General features: G+C 47.1%; 1 protein-coding gene across 1 annotated transcript in view; it reads right to left on the reverse strand.

Moving 5' to 3' along the window:
• The window catches only part of ENO2 (enolase 2), a 71,057-nt gene that overhangs the window by 14,866 nt on the left and 28,241 nt on the right, over nucleotides 1–27,950 (reverse strand). The window contains exons 3-10 of the mRNA XM_085619842.1: nucleotides 24,972–25,067; nucleotides 23,986–24,044; nucleotides 14,974–15,043; nucleotides 13,815–13,948; nucleotides 13,410–13,632; nucleotides 11,454–11,651; nucleotides 6,295–6,496; nucleotides 5,167–5,275 (exon numbers count right to left, since the gene is read on the reverse strand). Coding sequence (XP_085475968.1) covers nucleotides 5,167–5,275; nucleotides 6,295–6,496; nucleotides 11,454–11,651; nucleotides 13,410–13,632; nucleotides 13,815–13,948; nucleotides 14,974–15,043; nucleotides 23,986–24,044; nucleotides 24,972–25,067 — 1,091 coding nt within the window. The remainder of the gene's footprint in view (nucleotides 1–5,166; nucleotides 5,276–6,294; nucleotides 6,497–11,453; nucleotides 11,652–13,409; nucleotides 13,633–13,814; nucleotides 13,949–14,973; nucleotides 15,044–23,985; nucleotides 24,045–24,971; nucleotides 25,068–27,950) is intronic.

Raw genomic sequence — 27,950 nt, forward strand, 5'->3', positions numbered from 1 at the left:
TTGCCTGTTCAGGTTTGTCTTCGTACTGGCCATCTTGCAAGGTTGAAAAGGATATTCCCTTCAACTCGGAGACCAGCAGAGCTGAGTGTTGTTTACCAGGTAAATAGAAGCACCATTTGGACCATCTCCAAAAATGACATATTGCACCTGTAATGGGTGGTGGTGTTTTTGGCAACACACAGTTCAGCACACAGAGTGAAAGAGCAAGCCATGTGTTTTTTCACCCCCATTGTGTTCCCTAGTACTGATGCTCTTTGACTGAAAGTGCACTGGGTCCCTGCAGCCCAGGCCTCCAGTGCCAGTGCTCTTTCCCTTAAAAACAAGGCACATGTTAATTGTAACCCAATTGGCAAGGACTTTAGCGCCCCTGTAAGTTTACAGTACATGGTACCCCTGTTACCCAGGTCAGTGGTACTAAATAGGGTCCCTATGGGCTGCAGCATGTATTATGCCATTCTTAGGGACCCACACCCACTCAGCATGCAGACTGTCATTACAGGCTGCGTGTAAAGGTGCAAACCATTCTGAAGACACGACATGCCACATTCACTGAATGCCATGCCAAGGTACACTGCACATACTATATGCAAATCACCCCTAGAGCAGACCTTAGAGCCCTAAGCCTCCCATATGATATGTGAGGGCCCACCTGCATTAGGAGACAGGCTCCTGAGATGTCTAGTTTCATTACTAGATATTGCAAGTGATCAGACAGCCACTCTTAGGGGCATGTACTGGGCACAGGTCATCACGAGATCCCCAGCAACATGATGGCTGCACTGAAACAAATGGTGTTTGGTATCAAACACCTCATCTAAATACATCTATACTGATGCCAGTATTAGATGTATTGGGACATGCACCCAAAGGGCACCTTAGAGGTGTGACCTATACATCTATACTGATGCCAGTATTAGATGTATTGGGACATGCACCCAAAGGGCACCTTAGAGGTGTGACCTATACATCTATACTGATGCCAGTATTAGATGTATTGGGACATGCACCCAGAGGGCACCTTAGAGGTGCGCCCTGAAAAGCTACTACTCCTCTAGTGCTTGGCTGACCAGCATCGTTCAGCCTGCCACCACAGATGAGTTTCTGATCCTCCGTAAGTGAGAGCTTGCGTTCTCTGCGGCCAGAAACAATGACTGCGCTGGAGGAAGGTGTTCACACCTCATCCAGCAGGATCGCTAGAATGCCACCCTCTGCCCTGAGGCCCATTTGGCACCAGAGCAAGCAGGAAAATGAGCCAGAAGGCGTGTCACACTTTCAGGCTAGGCGCATCTCTAAGGTGGGGCACCCAAAGTGGACAGTCAATAAGGGGTTTCACGTTCTTGGATTTGGTGAAACTAGGACATCTGGGTCAGGATTATGGCCACCCTAAACAGGAAGTGTTAATATAGGAGGTGTAGTCACCCCAGGGGCAAGAAGCCCATTGACTACTACCCTACACTACCCTAAGGGTCCCATCGACATCAGGAAATCAGATTTGTTTACTAGGAACCGAAGGAAGGACAAAGAGGAGTTAAGGTCGTGAGAACAGCTGTCCTGCTCCGAAATTGGCGCATAACCAAGCCTGGCTGCTTGCATCGCGACAATTCACAAAGACTGACTCATACAGAAGCTGAACAGCCTCAGCAAACCCTTGGAGGCCGGTTCCCCTTCAACAATCAAGCAGCATCTCCCTGCATCAACAGGCACTGACTGCATTGACCCGGTACTTTGTTTTGCTGACTATCAGGCCCATTGAGGAAGCAACTCACCAGGAAGAGGTTATCAGGAGTCCAGGAGGTTAGCCCCTTCGCTTTCACCAAGTCTCGTGACGCTGAACCCTCTAGGAGCCTCTCAGCACCAATACACTGGGTACTGGAGCCCTTGTAACTACCAAGGCTTGTTGCTCCAATGCCATCACCAATTTGCAGGGACTTCAAGATCCATGAGGCCTTCATCAAGAGTGGCCCTGCTGCCATCTTTTCTCTCCCTCTCCAGGTCACTAAAGTCAAGTGAGAGCCTCTAACTACAGCGGCCTGCCCGACAAAACACCTTTGCACCCGAGCCTCACCAGCACAGGTTCACAACTGTGTCCCTGTGCTCTAGAGATCCTCGGGAGCCGAGCCCCGCTTTGGGTTCTGCCAGACTTGTCCCCACTTGCAGCCTTTCTTTTGCAGGTACTCCTCCTATAGACTTTAAAGTGTAGTGCTCGAGGCTGCCAATGCGACCAGCACCTCTGCACCCGGACACCCCAGGGCAGGTAAAACCTGTACTGCTGGTGGTTTTTCGGACGTTGGCCCCTAAGCGCCTTAAGTCCTAAAAGGCATCCTTCAAAAACCTTTGCAAGTGTACCTATGCAGTGTATGTTTCTCCCAGGAGATAACATTACTGCGTTCGAGGCTCATACCTCAAAACCATTATTCATCTGTATATTCTATTTCAACAAAAAGCCACAATTCTAATAGTACTTACCTCATTCTGACGATCTTGGTGTCAAAAATTATATAAAAATCTGTGTTATTTTTGTAGATTGGTCTCAGATTTCCTTTGTGAGTGTGTGTCTCATTTATTGACTCTGTGTGTGCAATAAATACTTACCACTACCCTCTAATAAGCCTAAAGTGCTCGACCACACTACCACAAATAAAGCACTTGGGATTATTAATTTAATCCCTGTAAGGCAATAGGAGTAATCTGTAGTTTTTGCATGGTGTGCCTTACAATTAGCACTACCACATAAAAAGGCCAGTTTCCTAAATTCCATTCACTGATGCCCTCAAAAGCAAGATGATGCTAGTAGCACACAGAAAAGGTTATTTTGCTACTTTGAACAATTCAGTTCCAATTTTCTTTTGCAAGATCTAAAAGTCAGAATTAAAGCTACTGTGCAGAAAGAAGAGGTGTTTTCAGGAACAGAAAACTGTTTGATTTGTGGAGTAAGTTCATTGAAGGATTGTCAATAAGTGAAGACTACTGGTTGAAATGGAATTACAGAAAGGTAGGTACTCACTGGCCAAGAGTACCTCTGTGCAATTGACAAGTGCTGGAAGTCTCCTTTTAAAAGCATTGAACCCTGGTTGGCAAGTGCAAGTACACTCCATTCCAACTAAAGATGTGCAGGTACTCAGTACATGTGAGTGCCAGCCCATTTAAAGCACTGGTGGAGAACATCTGGCAGAATGTAACTCTGCTATAGGGATTTAGAGCAGATGGCATCGTGGAGCAGATTCTCCACCAAAGACAGTGCTTAATTTGTAAAACAATGAGAGCTGGTGCTCAAAGCTCTGCTCCGGCGGTGCTATTTAAAATGGGTGTGCCGGATATAGAGGCTGCATATTGTTGAATTCTCCTCAAGCCTCTTTAAACCACCATCAGAAATTGCTGCCCCTTTATCTCACTCTTGCTGATCTCTGTCTTCTCCCTTTACTCCGGTTTTACCATGTTTTTCTTCCTCCGTCTTTCCACTTTGTGTGTTTTTCCCTCTCTTGCTCGCGGTCAAAATCTGATTGGGAAAAATAAGTGCTGGTCCTCAAAAAAGAGTGCCGGTGGGCCCCACCGACAACCACTAGTTCACATTAAGCCCTGAACATAGAACAATCGTCCAACAGAGGTGTTATTACTTCACCCCCTGTTCCACTTGAAGTCCAATTCTAAAGGCAATTGATGAGGGCCAGTTCTGTTCTGAGTGGGCCATGAGGATGTTGTATCATAAAATGGTTCCCAGGACCAAAATGGATGAGCACTTACGAAAGGGGAAATGATTACCACCCAGCTCCTGATGCACTCCAATGACAAGATTCCAAATAGCCAGCCATGTGTCTGGAGTTTGCATTATGTTGGCTATCTAATGCATAGGAGGAAACAAATAAGTATCATGCTTTGCCTCACTGAGAGCCCTCCAACTCTGCAGAAATGGACAATATAGATCACGATGCACCGGGACGGCTACTGATTTGTGTTTCACTTGAAATCCACAGCTGACGGCTATCGGTGATCGCCAGTACAGATTGGACTATTGCCCCATTGATCTGGGCATCTGAAAGACTCTTGTAGCAAGGGTTGGAGTGGCAAGGGGGACTGGCACAGTAAGTGAGCTGTTGGGTAACAGGTGCCACCCTTGACTGGTCTTCCAGGGGTAGTTGTGGGCCTGAAAGTTAGATGCCCGAGAGTGCCATATGTCGATAGATGGCTCCAGATGATTTTGGATGACAATGGACATACACCGTTGAGTACACGCAGGTACTGTGTGAAAGGAAGAGGCAAGGAGGTGGCGGCTTGGTCAAGAGACCCGCAAAAGGATATGGCGATCATAACGACCATGAATGGTCAGGGCATGGGCTATTTAAATTGAGGTTGCTGCCATGGAGGAAATGCTCCAACTTAGATTGTCTCCTGGCCTTGCAGAGTCTAATCTTCTGGGATGCTTGCAAAGAGATTTACTATATTAGTCACCCCAGAGTTATTGGAGACCAGTATGCAAAGATTCATTTGCCCTGCAACTCTCACCAGTCTGAGAGTACTCGGCCAGGATGGCAATTGTCTGTTCAAGGTGGCCACCCATGGGGCTCAAGCACATGCAAACACACAGACAGACATACACATGCACATACACAAACATACATACACATGCACGCCATACACACCACTGAGTGCACACACACAAACATTCATGCACATACAAACACACACACGCACTCACACATACATGTACACACACGCATGCATGCATGCACACACACACAAACACACACTACTGCACACACACACACACTGTGGCCTCCACCAACTCTCCCAACACCCCCCACCCACATGGAGGCCAGGACCGGTGAGGATCTCCCTCTCTGCATCTGTATTTGCACAACTGTTCAGAGATGAACGTGCATCACATGCACACATACACACCCACTGTGGCCTCCACCAACTCTCCCAACACCCCCCCCACCCACATGGAGGCCAGGACCTGTGAGGGTCTCCCTCTCTGCATCTGTATTTGCACAACTGTTCAGAGATGAACGTGCATCACATGCACACATACACACCCACTGTGGCCTCCACCAACTCTCCCAACACCCCCCCCACCCACATGGAGGCCAGGACCGGTGAGGGTCTCCCTCTCTGCATCTGTATTTGCACAACTGTTCAGAGATGAACGTGCATCACATGCACACATACCTGGCCAGTGCAAAGTCCGACAACGAGGTCTGCGATGAAAGTGTCCTCAGTTTCGCCAGAGCGGTGACTCACCATCACACCCCATCCATTCTCCTGAGCGAGTTTACAGCTGTAACAAGAACATTAGAATCAGATGAGGGTTACGTGGAAATGTACTCACCGCCCCCCTGCTGTATTGGCTCATAAGTGTTGGCCTATGGTTCTTTGACACAGTTTCACAGCTCTTCAACTGGGTTTTCATAATCGGAAGTAGTTAAAGGGTATCCGCTTGCCCCATTTCCCTGCACAAGGGGGCTTCAGAAATGTTGAGGTTTAAGAGACCACCAAAATTGAGATATGAGAGGATGGGACAAAAGTGAAAGTTTTCACTTAAAAGTAAGTTCCAAGTGTGAGGCTTGAAAAAAGGGACCTTGTTATAGAACTGCTGCTATGCAGGGTGATGCAGAACTCTCTACAGCCTCTTTTATTATATACATTGCTTGGGCGTGTGCACCGTAAGTGCCAGAGTTAACTCTTTTCCTGACTCCAGTGGCAAAGAAAGGCTGAAGGAAAGTGGACCTAAAAGCCACACTTGGCCTGTAAGTGACCCTTTGATAGAGACGTAAACCCATCCTTCCCAGCACTGACATCTCACCAGACCTGAGAGGAGTATGACAAGAGTGCGAACGCCTCCTGGTGCGCCATGAGTGCGCTGGAAGGCGCTTGGCATATGACAAGAGTGCGAACGCCTCCTGGTGCGCCATGAGTGAGCTGGAAGGCGCTTGGCATATGACAAGAGTGCGAACGCCTCCTGGTGCGCCATGAGTGAGCTGGAAGGCGCTTGGCATATGACAAGAGTGCGAACGCCTCCTGGTGCGCCATGAGTGCGCTGGAAGGCGCTTGGCATATGACAAGAGTGCGAACGCCTCCTGGTGCGCCATGAGTGCGCTGGAAGGCTCTTGGCATATGACAAGAGTGTGAACGCCTCCTGGTGCGCCATGAGTGCGCTGGAAGGCGCTTGGCATATGACAAGAGTGCGAACGCCTCCTGGTGCGCCATGAGTGCGCTGGAAGGCACTTGGCATATGACAAGAGTGCGAACGCCTCCTGGTGCGCCATGAGTGAGCTGGAAGGCGCTTGGCATACTCACGCCTTGATGGCCTCGGTGACGGAGCCGATCTGGTTGACTTTGAGCAGGAGGCAGTTACAGGCGCTCTCTTCCACGGCTCTCTCAATGCGCTTGGGGTTGGTCACTGTCAGGTCATCCCCCACCACCTGGATGCCGACCTCGGCCGTGAACCGGGACCAGGCCTCCCAGTCGTCCTGGTCGAAGGGGTCCTCGATGGACACAACTGCAAGGAATGAGATGGAAGGGTGTGAGGCTGTGATCTTGTGCAACCGCCTCCACACAAGCCAATACATATCAGCGAAGCAATGGGGGGTTCACAGTGGGAGGCCGCAGAATGTTTTTGGGTGCTGTTTGCTCATATGTCCTTTTTAACATAATTACGAACTTCAGATCAATCTGTTTTATTAATCGCAATTTTTAATGTATGGATTTTAATGTATGGATTTTTTTTTACATGATTGATATCTTTTTTGTAAGTGCACATTGTATATAGATTGTAGCATTTTACGGAAGGTTAATTGCTCTTTTTAATGTAACATTGTCTTTTATGATCTTAATTGATCGAAATAAAGGTTGAGTGACTTTGCTGTTTGCTCAGATTGGACTTCGGTGTACTAAACGTGTGACTGTTCACTCTCTGGTTTACTAGTGAGTGGCTTCATGCACCATAAACCCTGGCACAATGTTTACCCTCAGAAACTCAGTGGCATTTCTAATTGAGGTCGCTCACACTTGCGCCAGAATTCATATTGCTGCTTTCTAGAGCTAAAGGGCCTCATTTACAAGAAACTGATGGATTGGATGCGTCAGTTTCCTTGCGCCTGCGCCAAATATCCTTGCGACACCATGAATGTGCTGTAGTTACAATACAGGGCTCCAAGGGGCAAGGATTAACATTTGCATCAGAAATTCAGACACATCTGTTGGCGCAAAAGTGGCGCATTGCTGGAGTTGGTTGTAAAACTGACACAACTCAAGCAATGCTCAGAACGCATAGGTGAGTCCCATTGTAAAAGCTCTGCGTCAATCCTTATGCCTGGTCTGAGCAGACGTAAGGATTTTGTTGCAGTAATATTGTAAATTTTACCGCACCAGTTCTACGTGGCTTTTTTGCATGGGAATGCCTGCCCTGCATACATTATACCTGGTGCAGCTATAATGTAACGCAGGGTTCTACAATATGACGCATTGGGCCCAATGCATCAGTTTGCAGATATGGCGCAGTGTGGCGCACTGATAGCGTTGTCGCTGCGTCAAAAACGTGACACAACGGTGTCGCAAGGGGCTTGTAAATGTGCGTTCACAAATGCATTCCCCAGTGCATGATTATCAAAGCATGCAGTTCCTGCTAATTTTAATAAGTTCAGGCTCACAAGCATCACTTCCAAACTTAACAGCTGTACACATAAGATCATGATATACCCTCCATAGTGCCAACATCAGTATTCAGGCTAGCAAGTATTAGTGTCAAGCTTCTCGCTTTAAAATATGAATTAGGAGAATGCATGAAATTCACGACCCGTGTTAGAATTCACACTAGTTTTAATTCAAGCCAAACTACATCAGGGTCAGGATTTACATTCATAACCACTAGTGTCAGCATTCATGTTAGCAAGGATCACTGTCAAGACTCATGGTCTCAATCACAAACATTGGTGGCAGAATTGACACCCATGTATGCTAAAATCTGGATGTGCACTCAGGCGTACTCGTGATCGGATACCAGTCCAAGCACCACTGGCAGCATTTATGCTCAAAAGCACTAGTGTCAGGGGGACTAAAACCAATGAAAACTAGTGCCATGTTCCTTGTACAAAAGCCTTGTGTCAAGAGGATTATCACTCAAAATTACTCTTGGCAATTTACTTGGGAGTCTCTCGAGTATCCACCTTTACAAGTACTAGTTTGAGGAGAATTCCTACTCATAAACACTATTCACAAGCTTCATTGTCACAAGCACTAGTGTGGAGAGGCTCACAATCACTGGTGCCAACGTTCATAAAATACAAACCAGTGCCAGGAAGATTCTTGCTCACTAGTATCAGAACTCTCAGGCTAACAAAGACACGTCATGACTCATAATCCATGCTCACAACACTAGTGTCAGGATCCACCTTTACAAGTACTAGTTTGAGGAGAATTCCTACTCATAAACACTATTCACAAGCTTCATTGTCACAAGCACTAGTGTAGAGAGGCTCACAATCACTGGTGCCAACGTTCATAAAATACAAACCAGTGCCTAGAAGATTCTTGCTCACTAGTATCAGAACTCTCAGGCTAACAAAGACACGTCATGACTCATAATCCATGCTCACAACACTAGTGTCAGGATTCACCTGCACAAGAACTAGTGTCGGGGCTTATTCTCACACTTACAGCTGTCAGGATTCATGTTTACGGGTACTCACAGGATAAACACGTACAAGTGTCCAAACCAATTCATTGATTCATTCTCGCAAGGACTAGTATCAGGAATCACAATTACAAACAGTATTGGCAGGGGAATTTACTCTCATAAACTCTATTGTGCAAATCGATTCCAGTTCAAACGTGTTCCACTCAAGAGTCACATTCACAAGAGACACTCTTAGGTTTCATGGACAGAACCACGAGTTGGGAATTTTCATATCAAGTACTAGAGTCAAGATTTAAAATCACAAACACAAACATCAAGGTTCACGATCATTAGCACTGGTGTCAATACTTTTCACCATCAATAGCGCCGATGTCAGAAATAATTACAACTCGTAGGCACTAGAGTCAGATATCACACTCCCAAATCACTATCACACGTACTAGTGTTGTGACTCATGTCTAAAGACACTGATAGCAGGGTTAACAATCACATCGCTAGTATGAGTAAAATCCGTGCTGGCAAACAATACCACCCGAATTGATTGAAACTCACACGCACCAGTGTTAGAGTTTGAACTTCTAAATGTTTGTCTTAGGGATCACTAGAGTTATGATGCGTACTTACAAGTACTAGTGTCATGATTAAGGCAAACGCGTGCTAATGTCAGGATTTATGGATTAAGATTATGGCACCTTGTGCACCATTTCCAATCAATGGTGTATCATCCACACTCGCAAGTACATGTCAGGATTTATGTAAACGAGCAGTAGTGTTACACTATTGTCAGGATTCACTCTTCCAAGAACTACTGAGAGAATTCATGCAAAAAACAATAGTTTAAAAATCATGCTCGCAGAGAGCAGTTTCCAAATTTGTAAAGACCCCCCTCTCTCACATATATGCCTCAGGGGGGTTCAGGTTCACAATCATCATTGTTGGCACACACACACACACACACACACAAGCACTCAAAGGAACCCATGTCAGCATTCATGCTCACGGATTTATTTTAAAAGATCTGAGGATATCCCCATGCTATGACCTCTAGTGTCCTCTAAACTCCCATCCAATCAACTGTGACCTACAATATCAAACTAACCAACTGGATTAACCCTCACAAAAACATGTTGTCAGGGTTCACCGTAGGAAACACAGGGCCCGATTCACAAAAGTAATCTGAGACTAAGTCCTAACTTTACGACTTTCGGTATTCACAGAAGGCATTTAGGAGTAGTAAAGTTACTACTCCTAAATGCCTTTTGTGAATACCGAAAGTCGTAAAGTTAGGATTTTGTCTCAGTTTAGGAGTAGTAAAGTTAGGAATCCTACCTTTACTACTCCTAAATGCCTTTTGTGAATACCGAAAGTCGTAAAGTTAGGATTTTGTCTCAGTTTAGGAGTAGTAAAGTTAGGAATCCTACCTTTACTACTCCTAAATGCCTTTTGTGAATACCGAAAGTCGTAAAGTTAGGATTTTGTCTCAGTTTAGGAGTAGTAAAGTTAGGAATCCTACCTTTACTACTCCTAAATGCCTTTTGTGAATACCGAAAGTCGTAAAGTTAGGATTTTGTCTCAGTTTAGGAGTAGTAAAGTTAGGAATCCTACCTTTACTACTCCTAAATGCCTTTTGTGAATACCGAAAGTCGTAAAGTTAGGATTTTGTTTCAGTTTAGGAGTAGTAAAGTTAGGAATCCTAACTTTACTACTCCTAAAAGCCTTTTGTGAATACCGAAGGTAAAGTTAGGATTTTGTCTCACTTTAGGAGTAGTAAAGTTAGGAATCCTAACTTTACTGCTCCTAAATGCCTTTTGTGAATACCGAAAGTCATAAAGTTCGGATTTTGTCTCAGTTTAGGAGTAGTAAAGTTAGGAATCCTCCCTTTACTACTCCTAAATGCCTTTTGTGAATACCGAAAGTCATAAAGTTAGGATTTTGTCTCAGTTTAGGAGTAGTAAAGTTAGGAATCCTAACTTTACTACTCCTAAATGCCTTTTATGAATACCGAAAGTCATAAAGTTAGGATTTTGTCTCAGTTTAGGAGTAGTTAAGTTAGGAATCCTAACTTTACTACTCCTAAATGCCTTTTGTGAATACCGAAAGTCATAAAGTTAGGATTTTGTCTCAGTTTAGGAGTAGTAAAGTTAGGAATCCTAACTTTACTACTCCTAAATGCCTTTTGTGAATACCGCAAGTCTTAAAGTTAGGATTTTGTCTCAGATTACTTTTGTGAATTGGGCCCATAGAGTCAGAGTCCAGCCACAAAAGTGCATGATCAGTATCTGCATTCACAGCCAGGAACTTTTGAACTCCTATCCACAGCCACTACTGAAAAAAGCCTTTATAATAGGAATCAAGCTACCTCACATGTACCTGTCTCCCAATTTATGCTCAAATAGTGTAAAGGTTCACTCACAGAATCACTTATGCAGTGATTAGCATAGCACTTTTTTCAGAGCACACACTTCAATGAACTACTGCCAGGATGCACATAGTAGTATCAAGGAGATTTGAGCGTGTAAATACAACTGCCAGGATTCAAGATCACAAGCTGTAGTACCAGTGCTCTCCCTCACAATACCTACTGTCAGTGGTCACGCTCAAAATGAACGGCGAAAATTGAGATCTTCTCTTTCTAAATTGATGGCCATCCCAAACATAAAGAAGGCCAACTGGGGTGGCAGGAGTTTCTCATTCTTAGCCCACACACTTAGGAACTCTCTGCCTCTATCCTTAAGATCTCATTGGAGAAGCCTGCATTAGACACAGGTTTGCATATACTGCCTGTGAAAGAATCAATGGTCTTGATCCACTAAGTCCCCACCTGGGTAGTCCCGGATAAAACTCTGGTAGAGTTCGCCTAATTCCTCGGCTGAGATGTAGCGGCTGGGGTCATCTGGTGACTTGAAGTCCAGATCGTACTTCCCATCACGGAAGAACTCGGACGCAGCGACATCCATCCCCAGCACAATCTTATCCGTGTAGCCGGCCTTCTCGATGGCTTCCTTCAAGAGCTCCAAAGCTAGAAAAGATGCAGAAACAGGTCAACAATTATCAAAGACGATCAAGCTGGTGCCAAAGGCAACGTCAGGGGTTTATATAGGACCTCAGAAATGTCTGAGACGATCCATCCGTAACCACATATGTGCCTGTGGCAGTGCACCCATGATCAACTACATCTTTGGGTTTGTTTACTGGAATGCTTCAGTTGTTTACCGGTAATCCTATTATCCCGATACACCATCCCCCGTGGCACTCCATACGTCATGAGGTGTGCCCACACAGACATTCTGCAGCCTACCAAAAAATCAACCCCTCCCCCCCCCCTTCCAGGTGTGCCTATAAATGACCACCTCTACTCAGATAATCCCTAAACAGACTATCAAATCCGGGTAGGGAGGGTGGAGTGTGCAAGCGGCCATCAGTCCACTGACAATGCAAACAACGAATAAAAAAGGTATGGGCTGGCAGGGTGGCATGATGGAACAGAGAAAAAGTCACATCACACAAGAACAAGGACCACCAGCAATACACTCATAGCAGGCAAGACAATGTCTAGCAGGGCACAAGGGACAGACCCATGGCACGCCACAAACCTTAGGAACAAGAAAAGGGAAGGGTAAGATATCTAAGCCCAGGACTGAGTCAGGGGACATGTCCGTCAGGGTGCAGAGGGTTCAAGGGGGGCGAGGGTGCAAAGCTCAGGCCAGAGTTCATTACTGGTACCATGCAACTCCAATAAGCTCAGAAGAGAGGCAGGGGCATAGGGACCGAAGTGAAACAGGGATACAGGGTATGCATTTCATAAACCACCTAGTCCAGCAGGGTGAATAGAAGGAAGCATAAGACCTGCCCTCTCTCCATCTACAAAAAAGGGGGAGACACACACCTGCCCACTAGTGAAAGAGGTTCCAGTGCCTACCCCATCCCCAAATTGAGTTGGAAGTCTGTGAAGAACAGGAAAAGCATCAGAACCAGTACCACAAGGGCCCCAACAAACCCAGTAGGAAGGCCGGATACACAGAGGCTTCAGGGCCTTGAAAGTAAACACATGTTTCTACCCCATCTTAACCCAGTTGTGCCAAGAAACATACTTAAATATCCTGATACATCTCTCACAGTTTCACATCACTGAGATCTGAAGTGTTGGGTAATAAATCTTCCAACCCTCCTCAGAGTGATGCAAAGCAAACAGACTCCAGCAGCCACAAAACACAGGAAATGTATTTGCACCCTTCTCTGTTTATTGGCATGCCAAGGCAGAGGGCAGACGCAGTGTTACGTCTTGGAACAAGCTTCTTCTGCCCCACATAGATAATCAGGGGAGCATATATAGGGCAGAAAGTGCTGTCATAAGTAAAATCCTTGGATGTGGACAAGGCCAAATATGGTTGTACATATACAAATAGAATTGTCATGCAAGCACAAGACATAGAGCAAAATAAGGACACAAGGGGACAGAAAGCAAGTTTAAGCGAAACCTGCAAGAATCGGAGGCTTTTGACAGCTGTTAACCCAGGACATGTCAGAGAGGGCAATAAAAGGTCCTTGGGTCAGGCTGGAATAGATTTGTTGAGGAGGGGTGATTTTAGGAACACAGAGCAAGCAGTTTGTTCAGAGACAGACATAGTTAGCTCAGTGGATCTGAGATAGTGTGGGTGAGAATTTGGTATTGATTCACTTATTTGGCTGATGCAAACATATAGATATATATTTTTCCTCACAATATTACCCAACATGCAGGACACACAGACCACACCACTTAGAGTCATTCCCTCACCTTCACTGTTCTCCAGGATATTGGGTGCAAAGCCTCCCTCGTCACCAACATTGGTGGCGTCCTTCCCATACTTCTCCTTAATCACACTCTTGAGGTTGTGATAGACCTCGGCACCAATGCGAAGGGCATCCCGGAAGCTCTCTGCCCCCACTGGGAGAACCATGAACTCTTGCATGGCCAGCTTGTTGCCCGCGTGTGAGCCTCCATTGATGACGTTGAATGCCTGCCAAAGTAAGAGGAGTTTATTAGAATGAAGCAGGCCAGACAAGAACTCCCTTCCACACTTATCCAGAGAAAAAGTGGCCTGACAATGAATGGGCCTGGAGTACTCTTAGCCTCCCCAAGGAGATTCCTGTCACACATGCTGCCCCTAAAAGAGAGCCCAAGACCTGGAAGTCATCTCACCGGCACAGGGAGGATGAGGTCTGTGTTGCCCGCCAAGTTGGCAATGTGGCGGTAAAGCGGCACGCCTTCTTCTGCTGCTCCCGCCTTACACACTGCCAGGGACACCCCGAGGATGGCATTGGCACCAAACTGAGCTGTAGACACCACAGAAAAAAGAAAGCATTTGAGTCATATGGGATGGGTGCAAAAGTGCAGATGCTGATCCACAACATAACCTTCCACATCTGCAACAGCACTGTCTTTAGTGGGACAATCTCCAGCTTCGTTCTTCAGCTAGTAGAATGCCCTCCTCCTTTTAGGTTTCCATTTTAATTTGAATGCTATTTTATTTTCCTAAAGAAAAAACAACCATATTGCCATGTGCCACACTGACAGAACAATTGATGGACGGAATGTTGAAGAATGTCAAACATTAAACCCCCAGTACAGAGATCTGGGTACAGAGAGTACAGACGTGGGTCCCGGACGAGTACAGACGTGAGTTCCGGGCGAGTACAGACATGAGTCCCGGGTGAGTACAGTAGTGGGGCCCGGGCTCACTGTGCCACTGGATTCAAGCTAGCCTGGCTGATGAGGGGTGATATCCTTGAAACCGGTCCCAAGAGGCTAGTTTCTGGTCCAGGGAGGACCTGGCTTGGAAGTTCGGGCTGGACTGTTCCCATGAGGCACAGGGTCAAGACTGATTTGCATATGGCTGGGACTAAACTGGGGTGGCAAAGTGAGCAAAAGAATGATGGATTTAACCCAGATCTCTTGACTGGGGGGTGAATGTTTGATTGTTCCGCAGTCTGTCCATCATTTGTGTGTCTTTTGTGAATATAAACACAGCACAGATCCCAAGTGTTTTTCTAGTTAAATAGTTTTAATCATTTTTGATGAGGATTTATTATTCATCTCAGTCTTGTAAATTCATTATGACTGTCCTTTGTAGCCCTTACTCTCTCCTTGGGACTCTCCTATTTTCCCACCCATCCTCTCCCCTAGGATTTAATTTCTTTCACCATTTTCTGTCTCGTGCTCCAGTTAAACATGAAGGTGTTTGGGCAGAGAATGACCATAAACCCTCCTTCATTAAATTATATCCAGCTGTAAAGGTCCTAAAAGGCAAGAGTATTTGTAATGTATTGATTAAGTAGAATTGTGTTTCTTCACTTCTCACATTTGTTCTCCGTCCCATCCATCTCGAGCATAAGGTTATCGATCTTATCTTGCTCCGTCACAGTCAGACCCTAAAAACAAGAGAATTGCATCAAAAAGTTGCAGCTCCTATTAATATGAATGGGAAAACAATTCAGGACATAGACATGCACTGGCGATATATTACTTGAGGCCCTCATAGCTTAATACACAAGTCTTCATCCCAACTCTTGCACAAAGTTGGGCCAGTGGTGTGAAACTTTTTAGCGATTGCAAACACTCGGGATTCGGCATTTCTTATAGCAAAAAAGCCTGTATAAACCCATTTTAGGAGTCTGTAGACTTTTCCAAAATATTAAAATGGAATTGGGACTGGATACCAGTATTTGGAAGGGGTGGGCTGCCATTACAAAAAAAAAAAAGTTGGGGGACGTGGCTAGGACACCAATCCAAGATGGCGTATCCGCATTGAGCTCCAACCGGCAGAGGAGCCCGTCGATTATAATCTTGGGCCCACTAGGGCCGGCGCCGCCCCTGTTGTTGACTGGCAAGAGGCAGTGGCAACCGGTGGTGTCCAGAATGGCAAGATACCCGTGGGAGCCGTAAAGTTCTGCTCTTGAGCTGGCGCACTGCTCCCCCAAAGCTTGCCTCCAAGATGACACAATGTGCCCGCAATTGGCTGCGGCCTTCACTGCCAGGGGGCAGCCCTGAACGACACCAATTCACATCCTCCAGAGAGGCCCCGGCCCGACGCCTCATAGTATGAGGTGGGAGGTGAAGTGTTGCAAACAGACGAACTGATGTGAGCGACGCCCCAGACCCGCCAGTCCTGATATTATCAGAGAGCACAGACCAGTGGGTCTACTATGAGAAGAGGATCTGGGGAGAGCCACAGTGAGCCCACACACCCGATGGGACTTCCCTGCAGTCATAGCACACTTCATGGGACCACATCCTGCCCCGCTCGGCAAGACCCACAGCCGTACGGGACAACGTTGCTGCTTGACCACGGGCAGGAGCGGACCATGAGGATGTGGCTGCGGGTGACAGCCATCGCCTCCTCGCCAATTTAGAGAGATGGTGGCCTGGTGGTGGGGGGGGGGGGGCTACCTGTGTGGTGGTGAGCCAGGGCATCAGACTGCATATCTTCGCGAATGCTGGTGAGACTAGGGGACACCTGAGGCCTACTGGAGACGGAACTGCATGCCAGATGGTGGATAGCTGATACCATATCCCACCCCATCATCACCAAAGCCAAGCCGGCTGCCCATCACCTCCCCTGGGGTTCTCTCAATCCCGGGATGCTGAAGGGGTAGGCACTGCTTGGCCCACAGCACCAGCAGAAGGGGACTGTACATAGAAAGGGGGGGATGCCTGAACCCTCAGGCACCCCCACTCCCTTACACAAACGGAAGGTACAATGGGCAAAAGAGCATCAGAGCCAACCACCTGGACCGCTAGGCTTTCAAGACCCTGCCATTCAGGGGAGACGATGACCTCCTGCTGGTCAGTGACCAAGGGTCACCGATTGGGCGGGAGCCATGACTCAGAGAGTTAATGGCTACGATCAAAGAGTCCGGAAAGACATTAACTACCAAAATAGACACAGTGGCCCTGGACATTACACTTCTCAGGGAAGACATGAGAAAATTATTGGCATGGGTACAGGCAGCAGAAAACAGCCTGGGAAACCATGCAGAAACCATTAAACCTCTACAGGTCGAAGTGTGCCAGCTCAAAGAAATGACAAGGAGACTGTACCTTTGTGCGGAGCACTCTGAAGGGAGGGCACAGCAAAATAACATTCACCTGGGGGTGTTCCCAGAAAAGGTGGAAGGGAGACACATGGAAAGATTTTTGGAAGATTTTATCTTACACATGGTGAAACCCAGAGACCTATCCACACAATTCACGGTAGAAAGAGCACACCGCACGCCGGGGTCTCCAGAAAAACCAGGTGGGCAGCCTGACAGATAATAGTGTAAATTCTCAACTTCAGGGACAAAGTTGCCATCCTCAGAGTGGCACGACAACAAGGCCCTCTGCACTATGAACATCATATTATAATGTTCTTCCCAGATTTCCCCCAAGTGGTGTGCATGCAGCGCCACTCATTTGATTAAGGTGAAAGTTGAACTACACAAGCTAGAACTACAGTACGCCATGCTGTTTCCGGCCAAACTACAGATACTGCCAGAGGGGACATTGTTGTTTTTCACTTGCCCAAGTGAAGCATGGGACTGGCTGGAGAACCCCAAACATGTAACGGAGACGAGATCCTCGGAGTCAATTTTGGATAGGCGCCCAGGGAGCCCCAGATGCGGAGATGGACCTACGGAGGCCAGGGGACACACCACCGAGGGAGGCGGAGAGGGACGATGAAGCTACACATTCATTTCAAGACCCCGGCTGCAGGCCAAGGCAGGAGACAGACTTGTAACAGAATGCAGACAACAACACAGAACAACGTTAGATGGCAGATGCCATCTAGCACAGGCACGCAGCAGTATCACACGAGTTGAGGGGGAAAATGGAGGTGCAACAGACACCTCTATAGTTAGGGAGGCGCGCCATTCTATGCTCGCCAGCTGAGGTTGTGGGGAGGGGGCAGGAATTGGGAAACACAGTTCTACAACACCAACCACACCACACTCAATGGCCTCCCCATTGACAGGACAGACATATAGGAATCACCCAGAGATTAAAGACCTTTCGACAAATGGAAGACTGTGACATGCAGAGGCAGGGTTTCTCCTTCCTGTCATGAAATGTCAATGGTCTAGAGTCTGAGGTTAATCAGGGGTTGGTTTTCAAATTCCTAACACGACTGAACCTGGATATCATTTTGTTACAAGAGACACACCTGGTGGGCGCTCAATACACGCTCTTAGGTCGGGGCACATACAAACTATTAAGCCACTCCAGCTTTACACCTGAGTCCAGAGGGTCAGGTCAAGATGGCACTACCCTTGATGGTTACCAAGACCTGGACAGACCAGAGGGGATGAGGGGGCAGCAATAGCAGGGGATGGGACTGGGCGCTCGATACTAGAGACATTGTGGTATTTCCCACCGGGTCTCCAGGTCACCATGATGGCTGACTTGGATGAGGGGATTACAGAATCCCCCCACACGGTTAGTGGAGGGAATTTCAATTTAGTAATAGATGCCACCCTAGACAGATTCAGCGAGGGAACAGGTGCCACTAGGAATGACCACTAGCTGGCTAATTTTACATCAGGAACTGGGTCTGATAGATCTATGGTGAAGGGATCACCCCATGACTAGACACTACTCCTATGCAGTCCCAACCAGACAGGCCATGTTCCATCTGGATTATATGCTAGTTCTGGCCACGCAGGGGGCACTATAAAAACACACACTCCCTAGCATGAGGTATCTTGGATCACTCCCCTATGGAGACATGGCTGGAATTCCCGCAGTCCCAGAGACTGGGGGGATGGAAATCGGTGCCATGGGAACTCACAGACTGGGAGACAGAATGAATGCTTACTGAATCCCCAGAGCAATACTTCCAGGAGAATCTAGACTCTGTAGACAACCCGGTAATGGTCTGAGAGGCCTTCAAAGTCACCATTAGAGGGATACTAATTTCTCACACTGCAACAAAAATTCAGGAGAAGTAAAGAAAGGTGTCCAATTTGGAAACGCTCCTCCTACAGATAGAGGAAGAATATATATCCCCCCAAAAGCCCAGAGTTCCGCCATAGGCTGTTGATCACCACAGAGAAATACAGGACAGTGACGAACCAGGAAGTGAGGTCACAATACAGGGGTAAACAATACAGAGTGTACAAACGGGGTAATAAGGCCGGGAAGTTGCTGGAATAGCTGGCATGACAAGATGAGAGTCAACAATGGGTCCACAATGGATCCACAAGATCCACACTGAGAGTGAGGAGATGGTGGAAACAGCTCAGGACATAGCGGCGGCTTTGTTGGATTAGGAGAAACGCCCAGGTATGGGGCTTCCGGGGGGATACGGAGTGGGATGGCCCAGTGCCTCTAAATGTAGACAACCTCCCAAGTTATTCGAAATAATGTACATTTTTGGGAACAACTCTGGGATAAAGATCAACTGGCATAAATCAATCCTGTTTGCTATCGTGCGATGGGAGCAACCAAGAAAATGGAGGCTCCCCTTGCAATGGGCCCCTGAGGGCTTTAAATACCTGGCATTATTTGTCACGATGGACCTATCAGGGCTCCACAGGCAAACCTGGGAAGGATGCTGAGGGAATATAAATAAGATGCCGCCCACTGGAAAGGTCACCCATTGTCGCTCTTGGAGAGAACAGCGTTATTTAAAAGGATAACCCTACCGAAATGTGTTTACATGCCGCAGAATACACCATACGTGGTGCCCGATGACTTCTTCCAAGAAGTTGACAGTCACCAGGCAGCTCCTGTGAGATGGGGGACCACCCAGAGGGGCACTACAGCGACTCATTAGGAGGCTATATGATGGCTGTAACGCCTTAGCCAACCTGAAATTCTATTACTGGGCTGCACAACTGCTCACAATAAATGAGTGGGCCTTCTCGACCCAGCAGCAACAAGCCCTGTTATCAGATCGCCGGGCCATGGGAAAAAAAGGAAACATGGCCGGGGTCTATGGTGGTCTGAAACTGCGGCCCCTTCCAACCACCACCAAGTGGGTACAGGAATCAGGAGGGATGTTGGGAATGGGAGGGATCGGTGTCATATTGTTATACCATGTCATAAATGTTACTCCCCTATCCGGGGATGAGTTGTCACACCTTCAATAAAATGTTGTTTTTAAAAAAAATTTAAACCGATTACATGGATGGTGTTCTGCTAACTTTATCAGTCCAACATCCCTGTGAGTTTGGCTAATCAGACTCTCCAGTCGGTTTCATCATCTGGAGAGCTGGAGACCATATGGGATGATGTGAGATGGTATCGACAACCATAAAGAGTTGCAAAGGTGGCTGCCCTGTGGTCAGACGTGGAGTGCTGCAGTATTCTCTCAAGAATAAGCACAAGGCCCACTTGTGGTTGTGTCCTGTAGCATGAGAAATGTGAAGTGTGGTGATTAAAGTCCACATGAGCATCTTGGGCTCACCACTGGCCTGGGTGCCACTGAGGGGTGCCCAGAAGGTGGTGAACTTGAGTGAAGTGAGGTAATATGCCACCTCTTGGCTTTGAAATGGTGGCCAATGCCAGTTTGCAGCTAATTTTTTTGTCCATATGTGGCCAGGATATTTTCTATCTTCCAAATGATTTCACCAGCAGACCAGGATGGCATGGCCTCTACTTCTGTGTACTTGTAGTAATCCTCGACGACAACTAGGAGGTGTCAGCCAAAGTCTGCGCTGGCTCAACCCAATGGTCAGGTGTAGCGGCCGTGGTGACAACCGGAGCTGAAGAATCAGGGGGGCCAACTGCTTAGCACACAAGTCATTTTTTTATCAATGGTTCTACCATCTCTCCACACATTACTTCTTGATCTGGCTTTGTCCCACATTGGCTAGCTGGAAGACACGTTTGGTAAAGAATGATGGAATCAGTAGGCTGCTGTCTCTCAACAGCAACCCCTCAGGGGTTTCAGCCAGTCGGTTTCTCAAATGGTGCAAAGATGTTAAAGTCTGTCGCGCTTACATGGAATGGTCTTGCATGACGACCTTCTATAATTTATTGCCTCAATACTTCGAAAATAACACTTCTAAATAGAACTATTCCCAATTATTATTTCTAAGAATAAATACTTTGAAAATGGAAAATTTGCAGGGCGTTTGTTCCCAAAATATGTTGAAGTAAGGAAATGGTGAAATGGGTGATGAGGTTTAAAGGTATGGGGTATAAGGTATAGGGGTTAATGGTATTGGGTTCTAGATATAGGATTAATGGTATAAGGTTAAGAGTTTGTGGTATACAACTGAAGGAGTTGGGAGTGGAGTTCTAGATCCACAACGAAGTGCACAGAGAGATAGGAAGTGACATCAGTGTGCTGGGGTGGCACCTGAATACGGCTTCGCCTGTCACTACTTGGGTGGGGCGAATCATTTGCAGAGTCTGGCGATGCCTCTTCAGCATGCAGGACCAATTGCTGTTTAAATAATCCCAATCCAATATGGCGCCCGGGATTATTCTAAAGGAGAGGAATGTCCGAATGGGAGTTGTTGAGGTGCACAGGGTGGGATGAAGTGTAATATATGTGTTGTCATTCTGGGTCAGTGGGTGGACACTGTTACATCTGCTACCCCTGGCAATTCATTTTGTTGAATTGATGTCAATTTAAGCAAAGTGCGAAGTGCTGGGCTGGAAAAGGTTCCTGCTTGCTTCTGGAGAGCACGCATCCCTGCCTCGAGAACCCCATACCAAGTTTCTGTCAGTTTTGAGGTTTTTCCTCTGCACTGACACAATCAGGCCTGGGCGCTGAGGGTATCCTGTGACACGGAATGAGACCCAGAGCTGGGATCAGGGGTCTGGAGGGATACAGAATGTGCATATGTACACATACTGTAGGCGGCCGATAAGTGCAGTGCCGGGACACTCTTTGGAGTAGCTGTGCACTCTACAAGTCTCCTTCCATTCATTCATTCTTTTCCGAGTGTGACTTCTGTCTGCTCACTTGGCTTTAACTTCATCCATGTGGGACACGTATATAATAAATGTGCAGCGGAATGTCTGCAGAGCGAGTGCGCTGTATGTCTGCAGAGCGAGTGCACTGTGTCTGACTGTGGGAACTCTGGAATTTCTTTTGATTTCATAAACCAGAGTTGTACATAACAGAGGATGGAGAGAGCTCTACTCAGCAATGCTGGTTGCAGGGCTGCCCCACAGCACTCCTGATGTCCTCTGTAGTGGACCAGACTCCTGGGTTTGCAGGACAGGAGTTAGAGGTTCTTTTTAAAGTGCGGTCAACGTTCCCTGCCCTGTCCTGCCTCATTGTTCCCTAGAAGAGTTACCACCAGAAGTTGAGTGGTATTTAGGAGGTGAAGCCTCACCCTCTTTGGTGTCTTTGTTTTGGGTCTCAGTAGCAGGAACCTCCCAGCTCCTCTCCACCCTCCTGCTGACACTGTGGGATAAAGGCTATGGCTTCACCAGTCAGAGAGGAATACACTAAAGACATAAATTACCTGAAACCAGTCTCAACTGAACTTGTGGAATACACTAACTCTCTCTGTCTGCAAACTTGGTATACATTGGGGCAGAAACTACCAGGCGGGGAAGCAAGATTCCTCCACCAGAATCCAGAGTTGTAGCACATTAGAAACACTTTGTGCTCCAGGGTTGAGTCAGGTTCCGGAATAAGAACCTGGACAGTTTGAGCCCTGCCAGAAAATGCTGCCTTGAGGGAAGTTGATCACTGACTAGTGTGGAGGGGTGCTGGAGGCCCTCAGGCATGAGGAAGATGATGTCTGGAAGCGGACTGCAAGGACCTAAGGCAGAATGAGAACACGGTCAGCTGAAGCCCGGGGAAAGATCTGTACTGCCAGGCCATGAATGAGGCCTAGAGACCTTGCAGCCTCTGTGGCATGCCCAGATGATAAAGGGTCTGCAATAGCTTGGTGCACACTGGGATCACAAAAGCATCCCAGAGCGTCCCTGTAAAAAGATGAAGGCACCTGTGACTGCATGGCAATCAATGGATCGAAACGGCATGACGGCAGTCGCATCAACAGAAACCAGAGGGCCAAGAGAGGGTTGGCGGTGTAAAGGGATCACACACAACAAACAGTGGTTTGTCACTGACCTCTGATAGATCACCACTGTTACTGGGTGGGCTCTTCCCTTTGGGAGGTGGCTTTATGCTTGGGTATCAAGAAGAACATCTAGCGAGGGCCTTTATGCTTACGGGCAGCACTGCCGGAGAGTGGCCTCCATCTCGCATGTGTGCATGCCACCCCACAACCTTAGCCAGAGCGCGTGCCTGTGTAATAGGCATGAGGTTGATAGATGTGAGGCCAGACACTAGCAGTGTCTGGCGGGCTGGGATGTGCTAGCATGTCTGTTCTGAGTGGGCCATGCAGGGTGCACACCATCTGCAGCTGGAAAGAACCCACTCAAAGATTGTAGAAAAGGGATCTTGTATCCCTCTGAACAAAGAAGGCACAGTCCAAGAGTATAGCCTTGACGGGAGGGGAACATTCAGGGACTAAATTTACATGCTACCAAGAATCAATCCAGGACTATCTTTTGGAGGGATATATGAAAATATAAATGGCTGCAAAAGAACCCTTTGTACCGATTTCCAGGAGGGCAATTTACCATACTTTGCAATGACTATATTTTGCACCAACATGTGCCCATCGGGTAATAACCCCAGCAACTAGAGTATGGCCCCCAGGCATAGCGAATATTACTTTGTGCACTATGAGCTGCAGACTCGGGAGCTGGGGATCCCGGTTCGAGTCTCGGCATCGGCACAACATTCTGTGATTCTGGGCAAATCACTTAATCTCCCCATGTCCATGGACAGCGCCTGGATACGCTCTAGGGTGAAAAGCTGTGCTATATAAATCTAAAAACGTTATCTGTTCAGTAGTGCATTGTATTAAGTGCAGACGTTCTTGCTGGACATTGAGTTATTGACTGCTGTTACATGTTTGACTGAGATCTAAGCTCTCACCCACATCCACACCACCTCCCTGAGCAAGTTTTGGACCACTCAACTTCAGTTTCCTGAGGACAAGTGCTAAAGGGTGTACTTGGTGCTCAGTTTTTGAAGTCAATTTTAACATAAAGCCCCCGACGCCAGTGGTAAGAGACCTTGGTTGTTACAGGCTGGGCCCAGGAACCCCCGCCTGCCCTGGGACAGCTGAAAAAGTTCAAAAGTAATTCTGACTGCCACTGTCTAGCCATAGGTGCATACGGAAGCTCCTGTGTGAGTGGCGCAATGAGGTAGAACAGTCAACTCCACAAGACAAAGAGGGAAGAAAGAGAAGAGGAGCAGACTTGGAGACCAAAAGAACCAACGTTTCATGGAATTAACGCTTTGCAACTCTGTAAATGTAAGTGAAGAACACGTGTAAGTCAAATGTCTTACAGACTCCAGCAGGGCAGGGGCGATGGTGTTGTTGATGTGGTCCACAGCCATGAGAACACCTGCAGGGAAAAGAAGACACAGATCACACTGTGTGTATGTGTGTGGTAAACATGGTTGTGACTTTCACCTCCCTCAGAGCCCAGGCTGTACCTCAACCTTTGCCTTGCAAAATAAACTGTACCTCTTGCCACAGGCTGCTGCATAGACTGGAGTTCACAACTTATCTTGCGGCCTACATCACACTTCAATGACTGCAGAGACCATTTTACTGTATTTTCTTTTGGATTTATGCGACAAATATGATTGGAACGCTGTTTCTTTTGATTTCCTGCCTTGAGAAAGCCCTAGGCGTGCCAGCCACTTTGGGCGAAACACTTGTCGGCTGACACCCTGATGACTTTAATAAAAGCAAATCAAAGACACAAAGAATGTCTTGGGCATTTATTCCTGAAATAAACCATCAACTTCCTAGGCATGGCCAGTTCTCCCTGAAATACCTTTCCAATTACCTGGTGGACATTAGGGGTGGTGCCACCTGACAGGCAGTTCAATTTTTGGAGCATTGAATACGGGTCCTGTCCCGGTTATGTAACCCCTTGAGCCTCACCCCTGCTCCTAGAAACCAGTACCTCACACTTTGTCCACTAATGAGGCTGTGCCTTCCACCTTGGCCTGCAGAGTGGTCGAGAAACCACAACGCGTCCTGCAGAGGAGGCCTCACCCTGCACCCCCAGGCTGGGCTTCAAATCTCACCATTAAGTCATGTCTTCTTCTACTTACTCCTTCTGGCTGCAGCCCACCCAACTCTTCGTGTCCTCGGGCCTTGCTGTGATACTGAGACCACCCTCCTCGCCATGCTCTGCCTCCCACTTCGCCATGAGCCGCAACTCTCATCAGGACCTTCAGTCAACCCATGCCCAGAAAGCCCACCTATAGGAACACATTTCAACCCCCCACAGAGATGGAAGTGACGTTTATGTCTTTACCTTTTCCCAGGAAGCGGGACTTGTCGTCGTCTCGTAGCTCGAGAGCCTCGTAGATGCCGGTGGAAGCACCGCTGGGAACGGCGGCTCGAAACAGGCCTTAACAGGGAGACATAAACAGTATTTGTTTCAATAGCAAGCAGGGGAGTATCGTAACCAATATTGTTAGGGGGGCGTGAGTCTGAGATTTCCCAACAAGCACAGTGGCGTACCCAACTGAGAAGGACTGGGGTCGTGCATGCGACAGGAAGCCGTGCTGGAGACGCGTCGCAGCAGTTCTGCTGCTGACTGCAACAGATATTTTATACCTGACTTTGGGAGACTGTCCCAACAAATCCTTCCATCTATGCACCCATCGGTGGAGAGAGCTCACACAAGCACACATGCAGCAGCACCCACACACTCAATGAACAGGCTGCGAGTGCCCAGCTTCACAGGCAACCACAATTCTCTTTGTTCAAGATGTTCCCGGACTGGCAGCAGGTCTTAGAGGTGAAACTGAGAGCCCACCTGGAGCTTCACAACTCCTCCAGACAGAGCAGCCCATCAGGGGAACAAAGACACACTGGGTCGTCGTACATTGCCAGGAGACAAACAGATCTGACAGGTGTATTTTTTGTAATATAGCCCAACTGCGGCATTTCTGACCACTGTACGTAAGAGTTGCCGTTATCATTCAGCCTATGCCCTAACTGTGACACCATTACGGCAGATATAAGATAACAGTAAACCAGGCTGGACTTCAGAAGGCTGGAGACTTTGAAATTTGGACCTGCAGATCACTGCATGTTTCTTGAGCACATGTTCAGCTCTCTGAATCAAGGCACAAGCTTACAAACGGTTATGGTAAGTGTTAGTACCACCCAACAGAACTCATGTTAAATAACCTTAGAATTACAAAACACTAAGGCCCTGATTATGACTTTGGCGATCTTCCCGCTGGACTGCCGCCATGGCGGTCCGTGGAAGACCGCCAAGCCTTCGGCGTTCCCACCTGCTGGATTACAACAGTAATCCAGGGCTGTAAGTGCGGCGGTGTCACATCAGCAGGAATGTTTGGCTCATAGGAGAGCCTAAAAAGCATACCACTGCCATGACAGCACCTCCAGCATGTCAGTGCACAGTGTGGCATGCACCATGTTGCACGGCTGTGCACTTTTGGGGGACACATCATGTGCCCCCTGCATGCACCCCGATGGGCAGATTAGCCCAGGGGCCCTGTAGGGGGTCCCCTTTACATGCCTTTTCTGACAAGCATTTCACGGTGGGGTCCCCGCCATGAAATGCTTGGCAGAAAGGCAGGTCGTAATCTGCTTGGCAGTGCCGGCATTGGCACCGCCATGACTCCCGCCTGCTTTCTCCACCGCTGTTGCCACAGGATCCTGGCAGTTGTCTTGTGGCGGTCCCACCATCATAATTGGGCGGGTGGCCCGACGCGATGGTGGTGGTCGGACCACCATCCATGGGTATGGGGGTCCCAGGACTGTTATACTCGTAATCAGCCCTCAGTTACCTGAGAGTGGGGGCAAGGTGCTGCAGTTTCCTTCAAACCCTTTAACTACCCTGTCACTTTCGTATCCAGTGTATACGGGTCAAAGGTTACTGGATCTGGTATTTGGAGGCCTGGTAAAATTCCAGATTGAGACACCAAAAAACATGTAAGGGCCAGAGCGGTATGCACTCTGAGAGACCGCTCTGTGCAACGAATAATAAATGCCTTAACATTGTTTGCTAGCACACAGTTTAACCAGTACAGTAAAAAACAGGCAGGATACAAACATCTGCCTTGCATGTTACATGCAGCTGTTTGCAGTGGGTGCATAACTCACTGAGCTTTATTTACTTGGACTTGAACTTGCTACACACAAGTTGCACTGGGTTTCGGAGAGCAACAAAAGCAGTAATCAACTGATCTATCTCACATAGAGTACAAAAGACTGACCTAACATTATATGCATTGTACTGGTGGTAACAGGTACATTAACCCTCCAAGTTACTTTATGAAGCTACAAAACTGTCACTGGGAATTAGACTTTGGAACATGACTCCAGTAAGTGCATTAACTAACTGAGTAACGGTGAGCATGAGAAACATCCAGGATGGCACTCCTGCATGAAGCGCTAAATCAAAATGAATTGTTTGTAGTGTAACCTTTCTGACAGACCCTTCTCTAGATAGAATCAGAATGATTGATGGACAGGGCAGTGCAGAGCCCCTGCATTACCTCCCATACAGGCAGGATGCTTGATGGGCCGTGCTGCAGAGGTGCCTAAAAGTCTGAACTTGAGGTGCTTTGGGACTTGCTGACTATATTGCGCGCTGAGGTGTCCCCAAAGATCACTGGCGCGCAGGTCTGATCTGGTTACACACTTAAGTGTGGGACAAACCAAAGCTGCTGCAGAGGGCACAGTGGAGGAAAGGACCCAACCATTCACTCACAAGTGCAATTGGGGCCTCGTTGAACCCGACTCTGAAAAAGTATTGGGGAGGGGTTGGGGTTATTCCCCCCATACACCTGGCCTGAAGATACGCCCCTGATAGCAAGAGCACAGCAGATAACAATATATATCATTCTTATTATTATCTGGATGAATATTAAAGCTATTCAAAATATTGCTAATCGCTTATCAATAACGATTGCCAAACAGTGATAATAGTGAATAATAAAGAGGATGACGCTTATGATTATTATTATTTATTACTGATGTTGTTATGTTGTTATTGTTAATTGTAATTATTACTATTATTGGTATTATTAATATTGTTTATTATTATTGCGATTTAGTATTATTATTATTACTACCGTAGTAATTGTAAAAAATCTGCTGTTATCTTCTTATTGTTATTTAGTCTAATTATTGTTATTAATGATTTTGTTATTATTTTTAATGATTACTATTATTGGTAATCTTATTATTGTTTATTAATATTGTTATTTGGTAGTATTAATATGATTATTGGTATTATTAGTATTGTTGTTAT

The sequence above is a fragment of the Triturus cristatus genome, chromosome 7, assembly GCF_964204655.1.
Source record: "Triturus cristatus chromosome 7, aTriCri1.1, whole genome shotgun sequence".
Taxonomy (NCBI): Eukaryota; Metazoa; Chordata; class Amphibia; order Caudata; family Salamandridae; genus Triturus; species Triturus cristatus.